The 21,133-nt window shown below is 43.7% G+C and overlaps 4 protein-coding genes and 1 non-coding gene across 5 annotated transcripts; 3 read left to right on the top strand and 2 right to left on the bottom strand.

The window, feature by feature from the left end:
- The first annotated feature begins 74 nt into the window (after positions 1-74).
- On the top strand, positions 75-3,709 carry eEF1alpha1 (eukaryotic translation elongation factor 1 alpha 1). The gene is made up of 2 exons (XM_070279108.1): positions 75-218; positions 1,704-3,709. The coding sequence occupies exon 2, from the start codon at positions 1,721-1,723 to the stop codon at positions 3,110-3,112; it is 1,392 nt and encodes a 463-aa protein (XP_070135209.1). The 5' UTR covers positions 75-218; positions 1,704-1,720; the 3' UTR covers positions 3,113-3,709.
- On the top strand, positions 1,168-1,242 carry LOC122321294 (small nucleolar RNA snR61/Z1/Z11). The gene has a single exon (XR_006246067.1). It is a non-coding gene; the product is annotated as a small nucleolar RNA snR61/Z1/Z11 (small nucleolar RNA).
- Positions 3,710-4,110: 401 nt separating the features above from the next.
- MCPH1 (Microcephalin) lies at positions 4,111-11,327 on the bottom strand. Its single transcript, XM_017252572.3, has 9 exons — positions 11,055-11,327; positions 10,638-10,887; positions 10,354-10,575; positions 10,095-10,287; positions 6,758-6,892; positions 6,606-6,694; positions 5,211-6,549; positions 4,709-4,927; positions 4,111-4,655 (listed from the first exon to the last, which is right to left on the bottom strand). Exons 1-9 carry the CDS (start codon positions 11,257-11,259, stop codon positions 4,254-4,256), a joined length of 3,054 nt encoding a protein of 1,017 aa, XP_017108061.2. The 5' UTR covers positions 11,260-11,327; the 3' UTR covers positions 4,111-4,253.
- Positions 7,392-9,266, top strand: Zip48C (Zinc/iron regulated transporter-related protein 48C). The gene has a single exon (XM_017252574.3). The coding sequence runs from the start codon at positions 7,853-7,855 to the stop codon at positions 8,873-8,875; it is 1,023 nt and encodes a 340-aa protein (XP_017108063.1). The 5' UTR covers positions 7,392-7,852; the 3' UTR covers positions 8,876-9,266.
- A 274-nt stretch (positions 11,328-11,601) lies between the features above and the next one.
- reb (rebuf) lies at positions 11,602-20,729 on the bottom strand. Its single transcript, XM_017253092.3, has 6 exons — positions 20,300-20,729; positions 13,526-13,670; positions 13,309-13,466; positions 12,590-13,241; positions 12,152-12,521; positions 11,602-12,090 (listed from the first exon to the last, which is right to left on the bottom strand). The coding sequence occupies exons 2-6, from the start codon at positions 13,631-13,633 to the stop codon at positions 12,086-12,088; spliced, it is 1,293 nt and encodes a 430-aa protein (XP_017108581.2). The 5' UTR covers positions 13,634-13,670; positions 20,300-20,729; the 3' UTR covers positions 11,602-12,085.
- Positions 20,730-21,133: the final 404 nt, after the last annotated feature.

Below are 21,133 nucleotides of genomic sequence, written 5' to 3'. Positions count from 1 at the left end.
ATTCAACGAATGGGATTTAAATATCGGCTAAAAACATGACAGCTTTTTGACAGTTAACCTTAGTGTGACCAAACACTAGTTATCAAAAAATAACTTCGATATACATATGCATACATTTTCGATTCTAACCTCGGAGCAAGCCCCGGATATTCTCGTTCACTTTGTTCAAATCCGTCGCCGACTTCGCTTCGTGATTTCCAATTTCAACTTATTCGAGAGTAAGTTTCATCAGTGAGGTTATAGTGTAATAGAAAGTAATTAATAGTGAATTGTGCAGTGAATCTGCAGCCAACGAACAATTAATAAACAAATATGCAGTTTCGACGCTAATCTGTGCATATTTCGGTGTCTGTGTGTGAGATAACCTCCAACCACGAGTTGCAAAGTGAAAGGTGGTGTCCAACCGAGCGAAAAGCAAACACGTGGCAGTCGGCACAAGCAAAAGACCTGCTTCCGTTTTATTTGCCAAAGCAATGCAATTTAATTATGGTTTTCCGGCATATCTTGCCGCATTTTCGCCCCCGCAATGTGGTGATTTTTGCAGTTTCGCTGCCACACCCACGCGGTCAGGGGTCATCCACCACTTGGTGGTAATTAGCACGTGAATGGCTCCATCTGGAACGTTCTCTGATTTTAGATTAAACGTGCTGCTTGCTTGCTCGCATATTTTTTTCTGCTTTCTATTCGTATATGTATCGTATACATCCAAAATGGCGGACCACGTTGCAGTGGTGTGACTCAAGTGGGCAAAAATCTTACCTAGCAACACGCGAAATGTCTGATGGCACCATTTCGGCGGCTTGCGAAATGCCATTCTATGAAAGTTTTCAATACTTCTCTTTCGCCTAATTAGGTTTTTCCTAAAATGGCTGCCTAATGCAGTTCTCTCATCTTGATCAGACATTTTTTTTTATCGTCCCTCTCCCATTTTTCCAAATGTGCCACCGCGGCGATCATTTGCCTTTGTGTAAGTCACACACACACACACATACACACTGACATGGGACGCCGCCATTTTTCTCTCTCTCTATCTTTCTTCCTCCGGCCGGCAACAAGCGTCACACCACACACATACACGTTGGCATTTCCAGATTAGCACATTTGCGAATATAGAGATATAAAAAAAAATTTGCTAGAACTTTCTTTTCGCATATTGAGGTTCTCGATTTTCCATGATGATTACCTTTCAGTTCTGCTACTGAAGATTTTTGACGATAGCAAAAATACCAAAATCACTGAAAAAATCGAGAATTAAGTTTTTCTTTATTTTTGCATATATATTTTGCACGTTTTGTGGTAGTTTTCCGTTCAACAATTAGTCACTATCTCCGTCCCTCCTTTGCCCCGTCCGGTACTTTCCACCACTACCAGCACATGCGCCTCAGCCTAACCTCAAAGCACATCGCTGAGCAAAAAACACGTTTTGTGCGGTGCGGCAGTGTTTGAGGTTAGGTTGAGGGCACGCAAACAAGTCGAAAGTCGAATAGATTAAAGAATGAAATCAAAGTTTATGTGCAGCAGGCAATGAAAGTTTTTTTTACCCACTAACTCTGATGATAGTAATTAATTCTAATGTTAACCCAATGATTGCTAACGATTTGTTTTCCCCCCCATTTGTTTCTCCCCCCCGCACGCTGTTTCCCACCTGTAAAACCAACCGTACCAACCCACACACAACCACGCATACGAACATGCACGTGCAGCTCTCGTGTAATCCAAGATGGGCAAGGAAAAGATTCACATTAACATCGTCGTCATCGGACACGTCGATTCCGGTAAGTCGACCACCACCGGTCACTTGATCTACAAGTGCGGTGGTATCGACAAGCGTACCATCGAGAAGTTCGAGAAGGAGGCCCAGGAGATGGGCAAGGGCTCCTTCAAGTACGCATGGGTTTTGGATAAGCTGAAGGCCGAGCGTGAGCGTGGTATCACCATCGATATCGCTCTGTGGAAGTTCGAGACTGCCAAGTACTACGTCACCATCATCGACGCCCCCGGCCACAGGGATTTCATCAAGAACATGATCACTGGTACCTCCCAGGCTGATTGTGCCGTGCTGATCGTTGCCGCCGGTACCGGCGAGTTCGAGGCTGGTATCTCCAAGAACGGCCAGACCCGTGAGCACGCTCTGCTTGCCTTCACCCTGGGTGTCAAGCAGCTGATCGTTGGTGTCAACAAGATGGACTCGTCCGAGCCCCCATACAGCGAGGCCCGTTATGAGGAAATCAAGAAGGAAGTGTCCTCTTACATCAAGAAGATCGGTTACAACCCAGCTGCCGTCGCTTTCGTGCCCATCTCCGGCTGGCACGGCGACAACATGTTGGAACCCTCCACCAACATGCCCTGGTTCAAGGGATGGAAGGTTGAGCGCAAGGAGGGCAACGCCGATGGCAAGACCCTCATCGATGCTCTGGACGCCATCCTGCCCCCTAGCCGTCCCACCGAGAAGCCCCTGCGTCTGCCCCTGCAGGATGTGTACAAAATCGGCGGTATTGGAACAGTACCCGTCGGTCGTGTGGAGACTGGTGTGCTGAAGCCCGGATGCGTCGTCGTCTTCGCCCCGGCTAACATCACCACTGAGGTCAAGTCCGTGGAAATGCACCACGAAGCTTTGACTGAGGCCGTTCCCGGAGACAACGTTGGTTTCAACGTTAAGAACGTGTCCGTTAAGGAGCTGCGTCGTGGCTACGTCGCTGGTGACTCCAAGGCCAGCCCCCCCAAGGGAGCCGCCGACTTCACCGCTCAGGTCATCGTGCTGAACCACCCTGGCCAGATCGCTAACGGCTACACCCCCGTGCTGGATTGCCACACCGCTCACATTGCTTGCAAGTTCGCTGAGATCAAGGAGAAGGTCGACCGTCGTTCCGGCAAGACCACTGAGGAGAACCCCAAGTTCATCAAGTCTGGTGATGCTGCCATCGTCAACCTGGTGCCCTCCAAGCCTCTGTGCGTGGAGTCCTTCCAGGAGTTCCCCCCTCTGGGTCGTTTCGCCGTCCGTGACATGAGGCAGACCGTTGCTGTCGGTGTCATCAAGGCTGTTAACTTCAAGGATGCTTCCGGTGGCAAGGTCACCAAGGCCGCCGAGAAGGCCACCAAGGGCAAGAAGTAGCAGGTTTGCTTCAACTCTAAACCAACAACAACAACTATTAGCAGCAGCAAGCATATATTCAACATCCTAATGCAGCCACCAACACCACTCAGTAATACCAGCAACAGCAGCAGCAGCAAGCACAACAGTAGTCCAACAGCAAAACCACCACCTGTCCTGCGCAAGATGACCGATAAGATGATGTTCCAGCAAAAGCAAAAGTTTAATTTCTTCCATCGAAAGGAGTTTCGTCGGATACGAATGTTAAATGCAGTCGAGGCCGCCTAAACCTGGCGGTGGATCGGGATGAGTGCGACTCTACACTGAAGGAAAAGAAGAAGAAAAACACATGCAGACACTGCATCCATCCACTCCTCCATTTCCCCCGTCAATCTTTAGTTTACTACACATATGATATGATAACAAGTTGACTTCATTATGGTATCATATATAGATATCTTATTATCGAGTAGCGAACGCGAGTAGCATTTATATCGTTTAATTAACCTTTTTATTTTGATATGTATCATTTATCTTACCCTATTTTGCACACACTACTTTGTACACATGAAATTTGAACCAGAATAGAAGCGATAACTTTATTTACAAAAAATAAAACCCCCTACTTTTGTATTTATTTCGTTTTTGACAACTCTCTCATTCCATTGCCCATTGCACCAATCCATCTTTTTGGTTTGTTGCTTTCTTTTGGTTTTCAGCGCTTGATCAGTCACGACCACCCCTCCGCCCATGGAATGCAATTACAACACTGAGACGCACCTTATCGAACCGATGCCACTAAGTACAAACAATACTATTTGAAGAGTACAAGAATAAACCAGACAACAAATAATACCTCAATCGTTGAAATAAAGCGAGCATTTGCATTTGAAATATATTCTTTGTATTATTGGGGATGGTACTTGATAGTAAAATAAAAGTATTAACTAATTAGGTAAAATCATTATCATTATTTGTAAATATTGAAAATCTTAAAAGTAAATCAGTCAAGTTCCAGCTCTGTTTAACAAATATATTTACACAAGAATTGAAAAGATTTAATTGAAAAGTTTCAAGAAATATATATATAATTTACGATTTGTACGCTAAAAAGAAAACTCCTAAACAGAGTAAAAACGTGGATATTAGTTGGATTACAGATCTACTTGTCCATCACCAATGGTGGATCGACGAAATCATGACATCTTCGTGGCTGCGTCATCAGATCTGGCTTGGGGTCTTCATACCGTATGCCTGCTGGTGTTATAATTGCGCTTTTCATCAGGTATTTGCCGAATCTCTGAATCTGCATATTGGTGATGCTGTCCAGCACCCAGTAGGGCGACAAGTATATCCGTTCATCCTCGGCGCGCCGCTTGTCGCCAATAATGTACTTCGCCTTGAAGCGGTTTTCAGTCAGTTTGCCTCCGCCCAGCAGCAACAGCTCCTTCATGTTGTTGAACTGTATCGGCTGGCAAAGCGAGGACACATAGAAGGGTTCCATAAAGCGGAACAGCTCACACTGGTAGTGAACCCCAAAGGCCTGGCGCTCTGTCCTGCAAATCTGGACCAAAAATGTGTTGGGCATTAAATTATTTTTATAAGAAAAAAACTTACCTCAATGGCTCGCGAAAATCTGGTGAGTTCATATGGCTCTTCGTTGACCCACTTGCCGGCCCGCATTGACGCCAACACCCACTGGTAGTTGACGATCCAGACGCCACGCATTAGGCCACGCAGCAGGTTCAAGGTGCGACGCGGCTCCAGGCTAACCAGGTGGGTGGTACGCTGAGTTACAGTGGGATCCAGACGCATGCCACGCAATTTGCGCAGAGCCTGGGATTGGGTGGGTTTTGATTAGGATTCATGGCCGCCTGGCATATGGTTTATTCAATAGTGTGTATGGGTTTTGGAGGATTCGAATATACAAACTGGGGGCTTCTACAATTCTACCAAGTGTTGTTTATGCTTAATCAATAATTAATATGGACTATTAGCGAATCGTGAATATTCAAATCTCAGTGATTTTTACAAAACAGTATTGGGGCACTAACTAATCTATAATTAGGCTACGAAAGTTGTGGGAGTAGATGTCTGGTCACTGTGCACGGTTACCAACCTTGTGGATGACCTGGATCTGCTCTTGATGCATATTAGTGTGAACCAGAGTGCGGATACGCGACCGTTTGGCCTTATGCTGGACACTTCCATCTGCAGTTACCGTCGATGTAGCATTTGCATCCACTGGCAGTTCGGCATCGACAAAGCTTTCGGTAGTGGATTCATTGGCCGATTCTCCCTTATTTTCGTTGTTTGATGTAATGGCTGCTACGTTCAGACTTGAAGTGGTGCTTGGCGGCATTGCCAACGAACGGCGCCGTTTCTGGACTGATCCCGTCGAACCTGTAATACTAAGCCGACTCTTCTTATTCGACATCTGTGGGGTTACGACAACCTCGTCATTAGGATTGAATAGAAGACGCCTCTTGGGCTCTCTCGGTGTTGATTCCTCTGGCTGAGACGGAACTGGCTCTCGTAGCTGGGGGCGGCACTCACCCAACTCAGCTTCACTGGCCATAGCCATTGACATGCGGTGTGATGTGTTGATCCGTTCTATGCTTTCATTGATTACATCCATGTCCATGTTGAAGATAGTGCGCCTGCGATTTCCAGTCGACTTGGTGTTTGGCAAACGAGTCGAGCTGAACAGAGGGGTTACGGGTTCTTCCACTATGAAGCTGGATGTCTGCGTTGTCACAGAGTTAAGTGAAGGCCTGACTTCTGGCACGATTACATCCCTTAGCTCGGAGCTGGACGTAGCCACGTTGAGGCGTCGAGGACATGTAATATCCATCAATTCCGATGTGTGTAGTGTACCACGTCTATCTACTTTGTGGGTGGCCCCAGATTGGACCGCGCTTATGTCTAACGATTGCTCCAAGTAATCCGTTCTGTTGGGAATTTGAATCTTCTCCATAACAACTGAGTTTCTGTTTTGCTCCTCGGGAGCCAGCTCCTCGGAAATAGTTTCAATGGTTTGATGGGGCACAGCATCCTCGGGAAGTTTTCCAGCCAAATGTAAAGAGCTTCTCCGACGAGTCATTCTTGGCTCGATCACAGGAGCAGGTGTCTCAACTGAAGCGTTATTCGAATTAATATGAAGCGAGCTTCGTCGTCTGGTCATTCTAGGTTCTTGACTGCTAATCTCCGCTGCACAACTGCGACGACGACTAGTGCGAGTTGGCGGCGTCGATTTGGAAGGTTCAACTGTGCTACGTCGTGGGCGCGGAGCGCTTAAAGGCGGAGCCGTACTTTCGCCTGTAGCATGTATGAAGGTCAACTTCGTTTGGGTGTCCATATGTTCGACCACTGCAGCATCTCCACTGCCATTGATTCCCTTCGAATTGCGTGGCGTGGTTCCAGCGGCAGATATCGGAGTGTAACAGCCACTGCTTATCCTGCGAATATTTTTTGGTTTAATAGGGATTTATAATATTTTAAAATTACATTTAACCTGTTGAGAAGATTCGTGGCTGGCGATTCAACAGTATCTTCAACCTGTTTGGCTTTGTTCAAGGCTCTGAAGAAGCGACTGATGTCATTCTAAAAGGACAATATTACAAGATTTTTAAGATTAGTATGTAAGTGAATTTTTTAAATTCTTACCTTTGGTGTTGAGGTCGGAGTGCTTTGCAGGTTACTGGGCTTAGCTGGCTCATTGTCCTTTGAGGATGTGGGTGTGCCCTTTTGCTTGCGAGGTCGTTTGCTCAGTTCCGAGTCCGGTTGCATGCAACGCACGCGCTGAAAATAAAGTTTCAGAGATCTCATAAACAAATCCTGTCCTGGACCGACTTATTTTTACGAATTACGAGTGGGAGCTCATGCCCTTTGGTGTTATTGTTGGTGCTGCGGATGCTGCCGACTTTTTGCCCGCTCTGTCAGTCATGTTGACTAGAAAACACTGTTTTATTTGTTTATAACTACGTGATATCTGGCCCGTTGTTTAAATAAAAACGTACTTATCTCTGATTAACCATGGGTGGCGATATGGAGAAGTAATCGATAGCTGTTGGCTAAAAAACACTCCCAATCAAATTAACCAAAGAGAACCTGCCCGTCATATTATGTTCTTAAAAGAACAAAAGACATATTTTTCTCTGCTGAATATAGAAGAATTCAAATGTGGCGCCTTAAAATAAATCAAACTCAAACTCCCATCACTAAAAGTCCCCAACTATCGATAGGCCCCAACGATAGTAAGAACGATAGCAGGGAAACGGCTATAAAAATTGCTTTATGAGAGACTGTCAGCCCAGTCAACGGCTCATTCATCACTTTTCGCCGCGCTCTAGTAGATCTTTTAGCAACTTTAAGAAACCGACCAGTATTACGCGCTATCCCAAAAATTCTTGTTATTCCCCAAAGACATTCTTATCATTTCCTAAAAGCGCCAACGCAATAAGCAACAAGTGTTCCGGAATCAACATAAAAGACAGACCGGGACAGCCCAAAACAAAGCTTCACCATTGAAAGCAGCTTTGTTTACAGTACCGTACCTTTCCGTACGAATCTCGGCTCAAGAACGTGGCACATTTCAGTGAGCATCTGGTGGCGCAGCAAAGTAAACAATCAACAGACATCAGACACCGGACACTGGGCCGGAGAAACAATTAATAAACTTGTTTTCCGCTGCACTGCTGTGATAGCACGCGAATAAATCCCAAGGCCGATACCAGCCGGAGACGAGCACGGAGCTGCAAGATGATTCCCGGCTATGGACCAGTAACACAGGCCCTATTGGGCACCCTGCTCACTTGGGGCCTGACGGCCGCTGGCGCCGCCCTGGTGATCTTCGTCCGTGGCAACCAGCGGAGGTCACTGGACGCCGCCTTGGGATTTGCAGCGGGCGTGATGATTGCGGCCTCGTTCTGGTCGCTTCTCAAGCCAGCTATTGAAATGGCTGAGGGCTCGCACTTGTACGGCGTCTACGCCTTCCTGCCTGTGGCTGGCGGCTTCCTCCTGGGATCCATTTTCGTCTATGGCTGCGACAAACTAATGTCATACCTGGGTCTCAACAGCACAAACATGATGATTCAGATGACGCAGACCAGCAAGGACAAGGCGGAGATTGCTATCGATGACTTAAAGAAGAATGGAGCCAGCGACAGGTTGGCCTCGAAGAGCCTGGACAGCTTCTCCGACTGCCTGAGCGTGCAGCACAGTGGCGAGTCGCGCCGCAGGAAGAAGGGAAGCATCAACGAGGTGGAGCAATGTACCTATACCACCGTTGAGGAGCAGCGGGCCGCCCAGGAAGCCCTGTCGCAGTGGAAGCGCATCATGCTTCTGGTGGTGGCTATCACAGTGCACAACATTCCCGAAGGATTGGCTGTGGGTGTTAGCTTTGGAGCTATTGGAACCACAAACTCTTCCACGTTCGAGAGCGCCCGCAACCTGGCCATTGGCATTGGCATCCAAAATTTCCCAGAGGGTTTAGCCGTCAGCTTGCCACTTCACGCCGCTGGCTTCAGTGTGATGAGAGCTCTATGGTATGGACAACTGTCTGGAATGGTGGAACCTATTTTTGGTGTACTTGGAGCAGTGGCTGTAACCTTTGCCAACCTGATCTTGCCTTATGCCTTGTCGTTTGCGGCCGGAGCCATGATCTACATTGTGTCGGACGACATTCTGCCGGAGGCACATGCCAGCGGCAATGGAACCATCGCCACATGGGGCACGGTCTCTGGATTCCTGATAATGATGTGCCTGGAGGTGGCGCTGTCGTGAGGCTTCAGCTGTGTCCAATGCAACAGCCACCATTCGAAACACTAGTGCAAAGCAAGGATTCCACTGTACTTAACGCTTGTAAATAGAAGCAGGCATTGTACAAATCTCAGAACTAGAAGCCTCTTCGAGAATCTAATAATTTAACGTAGATTGTAAGCTCTTTTAGAAAGAATACTGATGTGGTGGCATCTGTGCAATTGTTATGTATCTGTGGACTTGGCTAGCGAGTTATGTAAATGACGAGCAGAACGATTTGTGTTCTGGAGACCATTGTAAACAAACGTGCATGTGAATTAGGTTTTAAGTTGTCACCAGAGTCCAGGGCGTCTTTTTAAACTGTCTAATGTTTAAGCAATAAACGAAGCGCATTCAAATGAGCATCTAACTAGTACTTGGTTTTGCTTTTTGTCGGACAACTTCCTCGGCTCCAGCCCTACGAAAACTGATAAGAGAACAAATTGAGTTAGATAACCCGGAGCGGCGACAACAGCCACAGCAAACTAGTTGACTTTGTGTCAGCTGGTGATAAGAATCTGTCCAGCGCAAAGAGTTGGTTCCCAATATTGCGCGTATTCCGTGTTTGAGATACGTGCAATTTCAGACGGCCCACAGCCCTGAGTTTCGTCCATTGAGTTGGCTTGCCATTTTCTGGATTAACTAATCACTTCAGATATGTACCCACAAGTACCAGTAGAAGTGCTCGATAAGGCAACAGCGGCTATCTATTGAATTTCCATACCTGTGTACTTTTAAGTTTTTTATTTCCCCCCATAAAGTAATAAACATTTGAGCTTTCAATGACCTATTAGTTGGGGGTATATCTCGAGTGGGATTAATGCTTCTGTGCTAGCCGAGTCATAAATTGATAGTAACATCGGTCATTAAAGGTTTTATACTTTTTGTTTACTTTACCATTTGAATGGAAAAAGTACTAGACACTTGTTAATTCAAGCGTGTATCTCAAGTGGAGTTGCGCCGCAATCGAGAACTTGATAACTTTAGGGAACACATTCATTAAAGGTTCGCTTCTTTTAAACTGGGACGACCAAAAAGAGTTGTGACTGGAGAATCTGATAAGTGTGATTGGGTAGAATACCTTTGCATTCCCGTATAACCGTATCAACTCTCGGTGCTCGGTAGACAGGTTGATAAGCAGTGCTCAAAAATAGAAACCCGATTGAGGGTTTTCTCCCGCCAACCACAAGCATTTGTCACTTACCGGTATTTTGCCGAACAGCTCTGGATACTCGTACATGCGCATGTTGCTGATGGGAAACATCAGGGGGTCACACAACTTGCGCTGCACCTTGCATGCTTCAATCCACAGAATCGATACGACTGGTATGTTCCACTCGGTCGCTTTTTTGTACGTCGAGAGAAGACCATCTTTGAAGACTACATGGGTGGTGTTGCTGTAAAATGCATTATTTTGTTTTGTTGAAATTTCCAATCTATTGAAAGAAGAAATCTGTACTTACCGTGTGAGACGGTCGTTTATTTGAGCTCCCATCTTGCCAATGATTGTCTTGACACCCTCTGAACGATTATCGTTGCCAGTGCGTACTTCTACATAGACTATCACATCCTTGAGCAGCTCCGTTAAAGTGGGTGGTTCCTTTGGATTACGATCTTCCTCTGTGATGATGCTCTGCTCGGTGTGCGAAACATCAAAGTGGTTGTATGCACTTTTCGTGGGACTCCTACAACAAATGGCAATGCATTTCGTTAAATCTTTGTTGTAAGAAAAGAAAAAAAGCCTTACTTCAATGCCCTTATGGCACGCAGGCGCAGTGCTGCATTGGGACTGTTGAGATCTTCTTGGAGGCGGGCCCAATGCCGATCTTGTCTGGTGGGTGTGGATAAGCTAGCAGGTGGCTCTGGTTGTTTAGACTCTTGCACCGTTGCTTGGGACTCAGAACGATGCTGTTCTATGGCCTTGGCCACGGCCAACTGGATGGTCTGGATGCCGTCCGGCTGCTGCAGCTTCTGGCGTTCCTTGCTTAGCAGGGTATCTATCCAGGAAGAACGTATTTTATTAGCGATGTTTGGGTCACTTTTCCACATGGCGATGTGATCTATTTTATTGTTATAACTCTGATACTACAAATTTTGTTAGCTACGCATCCGAAATTAAAAGTACTGAATTGTTAGATATCCATAAAAGTAATGCAAAGCCAACCTGCCGTCCCCTGGGAGAGAGACTTTGGAGGCAACTTGTGCGGCAAAAAGTTTGAATCTGCCTGCTCTTGCAACGGCTTTCGAGCGGGGGACGCCTGGGACTTTGACACGGGTCCGACCAGCGGCTTCTTCTTCGCGGCGGTAGCCACGGCTGCTTCGTATGTTTTCGTTTTCCACGTGGGGTTTCGCTGGAGAAACTTGTCCATTCTTCCACAAAGGCAGCCTCAATATTGCACAGCAAATATGATAAAAACAGAAAAGAAAATTCGCGCCAATGAAAAACCAAAAACCAAACCTAAAAATAATTTTGCTTGTTTTTAATATCGATAGCAACAGTTTCGATAACAAAAATTATTCAATCGATATTTACCATAAACACATCGATCGAGCCAATCGATTTTTTAGATGCCGGCGTTGCCAGAATATTTGATAGTGGCGCGGAAAGGCACATTAATTCAAATGTAACTTAATTCAAACTTGGTTCAAAGTAAAAGAAAAACGCACATTTATAATTTTATATCTTTCTTTTAATGCATACTTAATCGTTTACATATTTTATTCGAACTTATTTACATATGAAATGTATGTACAGCAAATAATAAGAAAAAAACAATAAATTGAACTCGCCTAAAGTAGCAATTGATTTGCTTATGACATTTTCTGCCCCCATTATCGACTCTCCTCGTTATTTAATCCAGTGTGCTCTATACTTGGGCTCTAGGACATTCTCTCAGTCTTAAACGATTTAAAAAACTATGGCAAAATTTTAATTACTCATTACAAATTGCATAATCATTAAATCTCTCTGGTTGTCTTAAAATAAACTGCGGTTAATTAAAGTTAGTGCGTATTAAGTAGTGGGTATACGCTAAATGGCTGCATTTCGCTGCATTTATCACAAAACTGAGCGAAATGCACTCCACATGATTCACTGATCCATGGATCCTCTGACCAAAACTAAATCGTATGCGTTTGACTAAATAATTGTAGAATTAATGCTAGACATTGAATAAATTAGGGCCAGCTGGTTGATCATTCTGTAATTAAAATAAAATAAACATTATTGTTCGACATTAAAATTTAGATAAAATATCTTACCATGTGCACTGATCAGACTACGTGCATCCCAGAGGGACATCTGCGATTGGGAGAGACGATGCTGGGGAGGATAGAGCTTGTAGGGGAAGTAAGAGTGATGGAAGGTGGCGATGGGAATTGGCTGGGCCGGCAGGAATTCCTTCTGGTGATGCTGAGCCGAGATCTTCCTCGAGATCTTCGGCTCCTTCTTGGGCTTGCTGGCGCCAGTGCCGTTGCAAGGCTGTTTCGAGGACTTGATGAAATTGGGAATCCTGGCCAGCAGGCCACAATAATAAGGATCATCCTGCTTTTTACGTTGCTGCGTGGTGCTGCTCTTTTGGCGCTTTTTGTCAGCATAGATGGGAGCCAATGATCCGGATTCATAGTCAGGCTAGAATTAAATAATAAAACAGAATGTTAATTAACTTTACTAAACATTGCGGAATGTACAACACCCACCTTGGGCACATAGGGTCCTTCGTTAAGGAAGGCAGCACTGAAGATGCTACGCCTTCCCTTGCTAGAGTTGCTTGAATTCTGGGAGTTCTGCGAGTCATCGGAAGCCGCTGGTGTCGGATAGATGAGTCCCACCTGGCTCTCGATTGTGGAATACGGATCCTCGCTGCTCTGCGTCAATGGCACTCGCATTCCCAGAGCATCCAACGACTTGGGCATAGTCTGTAGCCTGCTCCTCAGCATATCCATGGCCACCACATTGACCACGAGTATCCAGACCGGAGAATTGATTAGATTGTTATTTGACTTGACCAGGGAAACGGCGGAGAGGCACTGGCGCTCCAACCGCCCACGCTCCGGATATGTGCGGGCGAATTCCCGGTTAATATTCGTCTGAAACTTTTTCATGTCGAACAGCTTAGCCGACGTGCCGCCGGTGAGGGACATTTGGGGCATCTGTATTATATCTCCACCGATCACAGTCTCCTCATTACCCTGTGATGTGCTGTTCACATAGATGCTGCTCTTGCCGTAACGTTTAATGAATATATTGCCGATGTCGTCCATTTTGATTTTGAAGCCGTCTCCAATGGATTTTTTGATCACCTTCGTTTCGGCATCGCGCATAGGATTCTCAAATCCATTCAGGCCAATGCTATAAGATTAGTTAGGTGTTCTTTAAAATAATTACATCTTTTTTAGGGACAAGTATATACACTTACCGCACTCCATCGAAGCCGTTCTTAGATCCATTTATGGTTATCACAGAGGAACGGGCATAGGCCTTGGCCACGCGTCGATTTTTCTCAAAGACAATAATCTTGGCCCAGATTTCGTCGTCGATCTGCTCCCACTTGGCCAGAACCTCATTAATGTGATCCTGCGGATGTTTATATTTAGCATAAGATCACATATCATCATAAATTATATAAATCTTACCCTGAAGAGCTTCTCGCGATCTTGCCAGACATCTTCCTCTTGCTCGTCTTGCCCTATGGCATCCAAATTGTCCAGGGAACGCGATATGATCTTGCGGCGCGAAATCATCTTGTCTGTCTGCTCGATTGATTCGTTTCCTCTGGAACTGGAGAGACAGAACATTTTCCGAAATTATTATTAAGTAATTATGAGCAACGCTCCTAGTTATGGACAATTAACTTGGGGTTCGTTCTAACATAGCGGGTGCGAATGACTTTGATTGGATCTCGTAGACCAAATTGAATCTCCCGGCGAATGGGACACGCACTGAAGAGATTATTAGGCAATCAGTTCAATCAATCTGCAAGCCAATGAACTCTGCACACGAACGGAACAATCCGAGTGTTTTTTTAGGGTTTTTGGGAATTAAATATATTTGTGTGTGTAATCCCATGGAGTAAAGTATTCCTTTGATCGATCGAATCACCAATGTCACCGCCTCTAATTGAACCAAACGCTTGATACCTTGTACAATTGTATTCTGTTAAACACTTTGTTGAGCACATTATTTTGCATTTTTTTTGTACATCGGGTCAGAGCAACTTGCCTGGCATTTCAATCGGCCACTTGGGGTTTTTCTTCAAAGTCAAACTGATTTGATTATGCACCGAACTACCGCCAACCGTCAACGTTTTGTGACAAAATCCAGTATACGGTGGCCAATAGTAGCAGTCGCTGTCAGGTGGATTGGCGGTCAGACACGTGATTGGCATTAATTGTGGGCCAAATGCGATTTACCAATAAATGTGTGTCACACACTTTGTCGAGTGGCAATGAAAGTGAGTCTGCTGGGATTCCGCTTGCCCATCAAACTTTATCGATGACTTCCCATTCCTATTCCCATCTAAGCGTTTCTTGTTCCACCCACCCCACCATTAAAAATGCGACATTTCTAAGCGTGGTCAAATTAAGGGCACGACACTACATGCATTTTTGAATGCAATCCCTGATCCGTGGCCTAATTTAAATGTTTTCCAAATTACCCAGAACGACCGCAGTGAGTGAGTTTCCCGTCGAGCATTTCAAATCGGAGATCCCATGGATGGATCTCCATTGAAGCCGCCGACTTTCTATTCGTTTGGTTTCGACGGCGTTGGCGTTGGTTCTTTAATTAACGGACAGAATGGCCATAAAACTTGATAAATGTCACGCACTTCTCTGTCTCCAAAAAACTCCGTGCCTCTAGATCCGTTTTGGCCACGGCGAAATTTCAACATATAACTGGTTTTCTTTTCTATATACTCCTTATATTTCGCAAAAGTAAAGATTTATGGCGAATAATATTCTGTAAGCTCAAGTAGACACGCCCACGAGCTAAAAGCTTTGACACTATTTTCGGACTATTGGGTCCACGGGAGATCGAATTCGTTATTGTTCTAGATTGGGATTTTTGAGGAGGAACATCTATCCCTTACAAAAATCAGGGTGCTGTAAGTTTAATAGATTTAATTAAATTTTTTTTTATGCCCAATCACCTCCAGAGTTCTTGGGAATAGGTTAACATTTTCGCGATTAGAATGTGCACACATGTCGACGGTTTCATTCATGAGTCAGTGGCCCTGCTGATCTGAAGCCATGTCGTTAATGATGGTCAAATATATCATTTGCCAAGCCACGATTTGACCTCTTCTCGTCTCAGAGCCAAAAGCCCAAAAGCAACATTCAGTTCTGTCTGTTTCATCTTCTATTTTAGAGCGATATGATTAAGTTTTGGGGTTCCTACGTCAATGGGGCGAAATGCCAAGCAGCGATGTCGATTCCTACTTTTTTTCGTGTTTTGTTCTTTTGACTGACTGACTGTTTTATATTGTATAATATATTCGCATAACATTTCGTTCTTTTCACCATCGCCGCCGGAGAGGTTTCGGGTTTTTGTTGGTGGATCATTTTTTGTGCTGTTTCTGTTGCTGTTGCTGTTGCTGTTGCCTGGCTAATAAGTATATAAAATCTTTTTGAATGCCGAACGTGATGTTGATTTTTTGGCGATGATCGCATTGGACAACAACAAGAACCATACTTCTATACATGTGTATGTATGTTAGTATGAAATTTAATTATCTAGCTGGCCTTTGGTTGTGAAAAGTTTAAAATGCATTTAATAATTAAATCTTCTTACATGGCCAAAATGATTTATCTTGTTTACTGATTTATTCATTCCCAGTTTTGTTTGCTTCTTTGGCTTTTGCTCTCTTCTCATTTATTTTTGCTGTTAAGTGCGAAACTAGTTTAGGATAAACATAGCGGCTACTTGAAAAGATTAATGCCCTTTAAGTGCATCAAGTGCTAATCGATCCTCGCTACGAGTCAAGTTCGTGTCTTAAGTCTTTCCCTTGCCCTCGTCAAGTTCGTGCCTTGAGTCTTTCGATTTAGCACATTTTCCGCATACCAAGTCTCCGGCTCGAAACCCGATTGCAATTAATTATGTAAGCCCTCAAGGTCGCTGCTATTTTTAGCAACGCGGCAACTGTTCTGTGCGTGAGTACGCAGTTTATTCAATTTATAGAACGTCGTACCAGTTACGCCAAGGCCGTGGCGCAGAAGGAAGTCTCTTTCAGCTGCTGGCTCCTTTGTCCGATGGCTAATCGGCTTAGTCGCCGTTTAATTGGTGGCTACCATGAATCATGCTGGGCACTGCAATTGCGCAATTGGCATGTGCCATGTACCCATGTACACTATATACTAGGCCATACCCGCTCGCGGGCCTTTCAAATGGCGCGTGGAATGACTTGTCATCTAGCGAGACCCCCACACCCAAATGTGGTCCACAGACACCCAGCGAACATGAACTGCAACCGAGTTTTGAGTTTTCAGCTGGAGTGCTGCTGGTTGGTACTGTTTCAGTTTCGGTTTCTGCAAGTTCTTGACGCCACACCAACCTTGAAAGTTGAACCGCACCGAACCGAGTTCGCATACTTGCCCCATGCGTTTACATGTCCGGCTGGAACAAGTTTCGTGTACTTATTCGACGGGGGCTTTTATTCACCAAAATTTATCATCAAGAGTAATATTTTTGCTCTTACTTTCGGTGCTTGGATTTGACGCTATAAAACCGTACAACAATCGAGGTAATTTAATACAGACAGCCCACCAAATTATGACGGCCGGGTATTAACACTTAATTGCTTCGTGGGAGCACTCAGAGCCCAATCAAAATTGAAACATTTTAATTTTAAATTTCTTTTCAACTGCCACCGCCCAATCCGATGCAACAAAAAGGAAAAAGATTGTGATTTAATGGCATAATGATTAAAATACAAAACAAACATAAAATGCAAAAAGACAACAAAAAATCATATAAATTGTTTGCACAATGTCGCGGGCGGGTGGCTGTGCACTTGTTACTTTTTGTAACAACGCAACAAAAGTCAGTCAACAAACAACACCATTAACAACAAAAACAACAGTGCCATCTGGGGCTTACATTATTATGAGTTGGCACTTTATTTCGTCTCCATGTGAGCAAGGCGACAAAAACAAAAATAAATTAAAGAAAAAACGAGAAGCAAGACGAGAAAATGAAAATTAAATCGCATATTGTTACTGAAGAAGATGGCTATGATGATGATGAAAAAATATATGGGGGGCACGCAACATGCAAGAAAATCCCAGTGAGGAACTCACGGATGAAAAATTTAGATTGGACGAGACGCTGGGCACGTGTGAATGTCATAATAGATGGAAGCTCTCCATAGTAGAGATATCTAGGCTACTATTTGGAGCTACTATATATTTTGGACTTTATTTATGGGTTTTCGAACTTTTCAACTCAAAACTAATTGCTTCCATTAAACGTTTAAATATTACCGATATTGTATCGGTTATCTTGAAATAGTTTGTTTTCCTATTTAACATTTGATGTGATATGTATGCAAATTTTGGGACTGATATATATTTGCTGCCCACTTTCATCTGATACACTAATTGGCGCAAGAAAAGAAATATATTTCGCTCAAGTATCTTTTTATCTGTCGCAGGTTTCTTTCAAGTTTTTCTATGAATCCCTTTCAGAATCTTTAATAAGTCAGAGCCAAGCTCTTTTAGATCAGATTCTTTTGGCCCATTTATTAAAATTTATAACTGGAAAGTTAGGGCATTGGGGCTTCATCATTGTCTTCGTTTGCCCATCTGCTCCAATTCTTGTTTGGAGCAACACCCCACGGAGCTTGGCTTTCATCTTTTTTGGTTTTTTGCTCATTTTTTTTTGTGGGGCGAGCAGAAGGCGCGTTGAGAGTTTTGAACTGGGTACAATGCGGCGTATGCGCAATGTCTGCTCTGTCACTCGATGTGCATGTCAAGCTGATTGCATCACAGCAGCAGCAGCGGCAGCAACATCAACATCATCAGCTGCACCAGAAGCACCAGCAAGAGGCAGCAACAGCAGCTGGCTTTGGGGCACAGTTTTTTTTTGCGGTTGGAAAATCGGCACACGAAAATTATAAATTCCGATTTTCACTTGCTTCGGCAGCGGCTTTCATAATATTTTCACTTATTTCTCTCCCATTGCATAGCTGAGAATTTGCAATTCTCACCAAAGTATTTCGTGCCAGGAAGGCGTCCAAATCCAACAAATAATAATAAAAGAAAAGACAACAAATAAATCCAAATGGTGAAAAATGTGTTGCACAGCACTTTCGTGTTGCTTTTGACTTCCGCTTTTGTTGTTGCTGTTAGCTATTGCTATCGAGTGATTATTATTACCCGAAACAGAAACAGAAACCGAAACCAACATTGTTTTTAATGTTCAAATTACTTGCAAAAAAATTCGGTTTTTTATTTGGCCAAGCACGTTTTGGGCCTTGGCTTGGCAGGTCTATTCTTAGGCCTTAACAAGTGCCACACACAAAAAATAGTTCTTGAGCACCTTTGAAAATATTCCCAAAGATAATATTAAGTGAACATGAAGATGACTTGGCTTGTCTTTTCTTTTTTTTTTTTTGGTTAATTAAATTTGACGCGTTATGTTCTCCCTGACAGTCGTTCGTTTCAATTAGTCATCGATTCGATTTGTTTATGCTAATTTTTTTGAAGCTTTTGGTCTCCCCCTCCACCCAATGCAATTGATAATTGGCAGTTGGCAGTTGGCATTTGTCCACAGCTTATGATTCATGTCATCCAGCCCCGAATTACATCATTGGAATCATAGAAAACTCTTCAAACTGATTTCTGCCAATCAAAGAGTTGGCGGCGAACGGCGGTAACTACAATGCATTCAATTCAATTAAAGAGCAGGAAAAGACTCGTAAGCACTTCAACAAAGGCCGATCGTATTTTTATTTTTTATTTCTCATAAACACACACATAAGCATTTTCCCCCTCTTAATTAGAGTTCATTAATTTTGGCTTCAAAATGTAATTGAAACTGATATTGAGACGTTGCTGGCACAATCAAATGCGTAATTAACAATTGCGTTGATAATTGGGTGTAAAATTCTAGCAAAGGCAGAAAAATAGCCGATCAATAACATCGATCAGTGGACATAATTCAGGGGCGAAATACTTAGGCCACAAGCCACTACCCAGTAGCCAGTAGCCAGATGGCTAGCTGGGTGGAGTTGTTAGAAAAACACAGTAAATAAATAAAATCTTGAATGTAGGCCATAGCTGTGACTCAAGTCGGACTGGCTGTCCTAATTAGGCTTTCATTTGGCATGCAAATAAGTCTTTTTTCTGTTTACACAGAACTCCAGAAGAGTGCCAGGGAATGGGGTATCATATACAACAAAGGCCGAAGAAAATACAAAACAAAAAAAACGGCGAATAGGCCAAAGACCCCCGGAAGATGTAGCGATATATTCTTAGATGAGTCCAAAATGACTTGAAGCGCGTTGCCGATTGCGAATCTTGGCTGTCTTCCTTGTTTTCACATTTTTATATATATTTATTTTTGGGGAATTTTTTTTGTATGCATTGAACGTTTCAGGCAAAGCCAGAGATTACATCGCTCATAAATTTTGGACAAGGCAAACCGAGAGGCTTTAATAAGCAAAGCCGAAGCTGAGATCTGCTGAGCGGAGCTGACATTTTTGGGTACATAAAAATATGAAATTATATTAATGTAAACGCTAATCTGCGTGTAAATTAAGCACACGCATATCGGACTCGAACGGGTTTTTCGAAAAACTCTAAAGTTAAAACCAGCCCAGGGCCAGTGAAGGTTGTTGAACAGTTTTCCATAAGCTGGCTATATTACTATATTGTAGCTGCACTGAGGCGGCATTTGGGTTTTGGTTTCTATTCCAACAAACACCAAAGAACCTTTTGTGCAGGCCAAACAAAAGACTCGAGCAACGAACTTGATTTTGTAATTTACATGCAAATACACATACCATACCGTATAGAAACGCAGAATAGGAGTACCTCATATGTATATTGTGCCATGTAGCATATACTACATACGAGTATATTGTATAAGTTTTTTATTTCACACTCATGGACAGCGTGTTTTAAGTGGCCTTTGGCGTTTAGCACATCCACACAACACACACCACAACCGCACTATAAAACCATGTTTATTTATAAGATGCCACAGAATGCTAATTAAATACTTGGCTTCTCGGCTAAAATCGCCAATCGTCTTGGCCAATTCAATTTTGCAGCCAGAGAAATGATTGTACAACACACAATTTAAGTGCCAATCAAACGATCTTCCCCGCTCGAGCGTGCATTCATTTCAATTAGCAGCGAATGACAAAATCAATTTTTCCAAATGTCAAGGTCGACCCGCGGATAACTTACCCTTCAAGCTGCTGTTTCTTTTTCTTCAAAGTGCAATGCGGCGTATGCGCAATGTTCGATACTAAAATATCCGTATGTTCTCCACTCGATGCTGGATTTATTCGTAAGTGTGAATCAGAATTCAACTTTAAACGCCCACCACAATCAATCAACCAGCTAGGTTTCTCCTCAATTATTTACTTTAATGTTTATTGTTTTTATTCCTTTTTTTTTTTTTTGATATTTTTAAAACTTTTTTTTTGTATTGTATGAGACGCGTAATTTGTCTTTTAATTTCTATTTACACAACACTCTCAGAACTCTGCGCTCGCGTCGCGATCCCGACTTCTACTGAGTCTCTGCTGTGGGTTAGTAGCTTTTAGCGTTTTGGTTAAAAGTGGTTAGACGGAGTGCAAGCGCGCGCAAGAACCGCTCGCCTCAAGCTGCGTGTTTCGACTGTTCGGCTAACGGTGAGTCTTGGAGTAAGGTAGCCCAAATTGTTGCCTCAAAATAACCCGACCACCTAGCCACAGCCGACGAGCCGAGCCGAAGCTGGTATATTGCTGGCAGCGTATGCGGCTAAAAGCACGAATTCCCAGGGGGATCTCCAGTATCACACTTCTCTCAATCCACGCAGACGCTCAGCGACTGCCAAACAGGAAGGTTGGGTTGAGATTCTATAGCTAAAGTTGATGCTAACAGAAAATTCTTTCCAAAAAAAAATTGGAAAACTTACAAATTGTTTCAAAATGTTAAGTTATTTATTTAAAGGCACTAATCTTTAAAATCGGTTGAATATTGGAAACAAATATATACGTACTTCTCAAGGGATGATATTTTTATAATTTATAATCT

Source organism: Drosophila bipectinata, chromosome 2R (genome assembly GCF_030179905.1).
Source record: "Drosophila bipectinata strain 14024-0381.07 chromosome 2R, DbipHiC1v2, whole genome shotgun sequence".
NCBI classification, from domain to species: Eukaryota; Metazoa; Arthropoda; class Insecta; order Diptera; family Drosophilidae; genus Drosophila; species Drosophila bipectinata.
The sequence above is the reverse complement of the archived record's forward strand: the minus strand, read 5'-3'. Positions and strand labels throughout refer to the sequence as shown.

Excerpts from the sequence above, each read along its gene's own strand:
- eEF1alpha1 (XM_070279108.1), top strand. The coding sequence starts at position 1,721 with ATGGGCAAGGAAAAGATTCACATTAACATCGTCGTCATCGGACACGTC.
- Zip48C (XM_017252574.3), top strand. The coding sequence starts at position 7,853 with ATGATTCCCGGCTATGGACCAGTAACACAGGCCCTATTGGGCACCCTG.
- MCPH1 (XM_017252572.3), bottom strand. The coding sequence starts at position 11,259 with ATGGACAAGTTTCTCCAGCGAAACCCCACGTGGAAAACGAAAACATAC. Across the intron at positions 6,695-6,757 it reads CTCCGACCTCAACACCAAAG|AATGACATCAGTCGCTTCTT; the intron begins GTAAGAATTTAA and ends TTGTCCTTTTAG. Across the intron at positions 4,656-4,708 it reads GATTTTCGCGAGCCATTGAG|ATTTGCAGGACAGAGCGCCA; the intron begins GTAAGTTTTTTT and ends TTTTTGGTCCAG.
- reb (XM_017253092.3), bottom strand. The coding sequence starts at position 13,633 with ATGATTTCGCGCCGCAAGATCATATCGCGTTCCCTGGACAATTTGGAT. Across the intron at positions 13,467-13,525 it reads ATCGCGAGAAGCTCTTCAGG|GATCACATTAATGAGGTTCT; the intron begins GTAAGATTTATA and ends AAACATCCGCAG. Across the intron at positions 12,522-12,589 it reads AAGGACCCTATGTGCCCAAG|CCTGACTATGAATCCGGATC; the intron begins GTGGGTGTTGTA and ends ATTTAATTCTAG.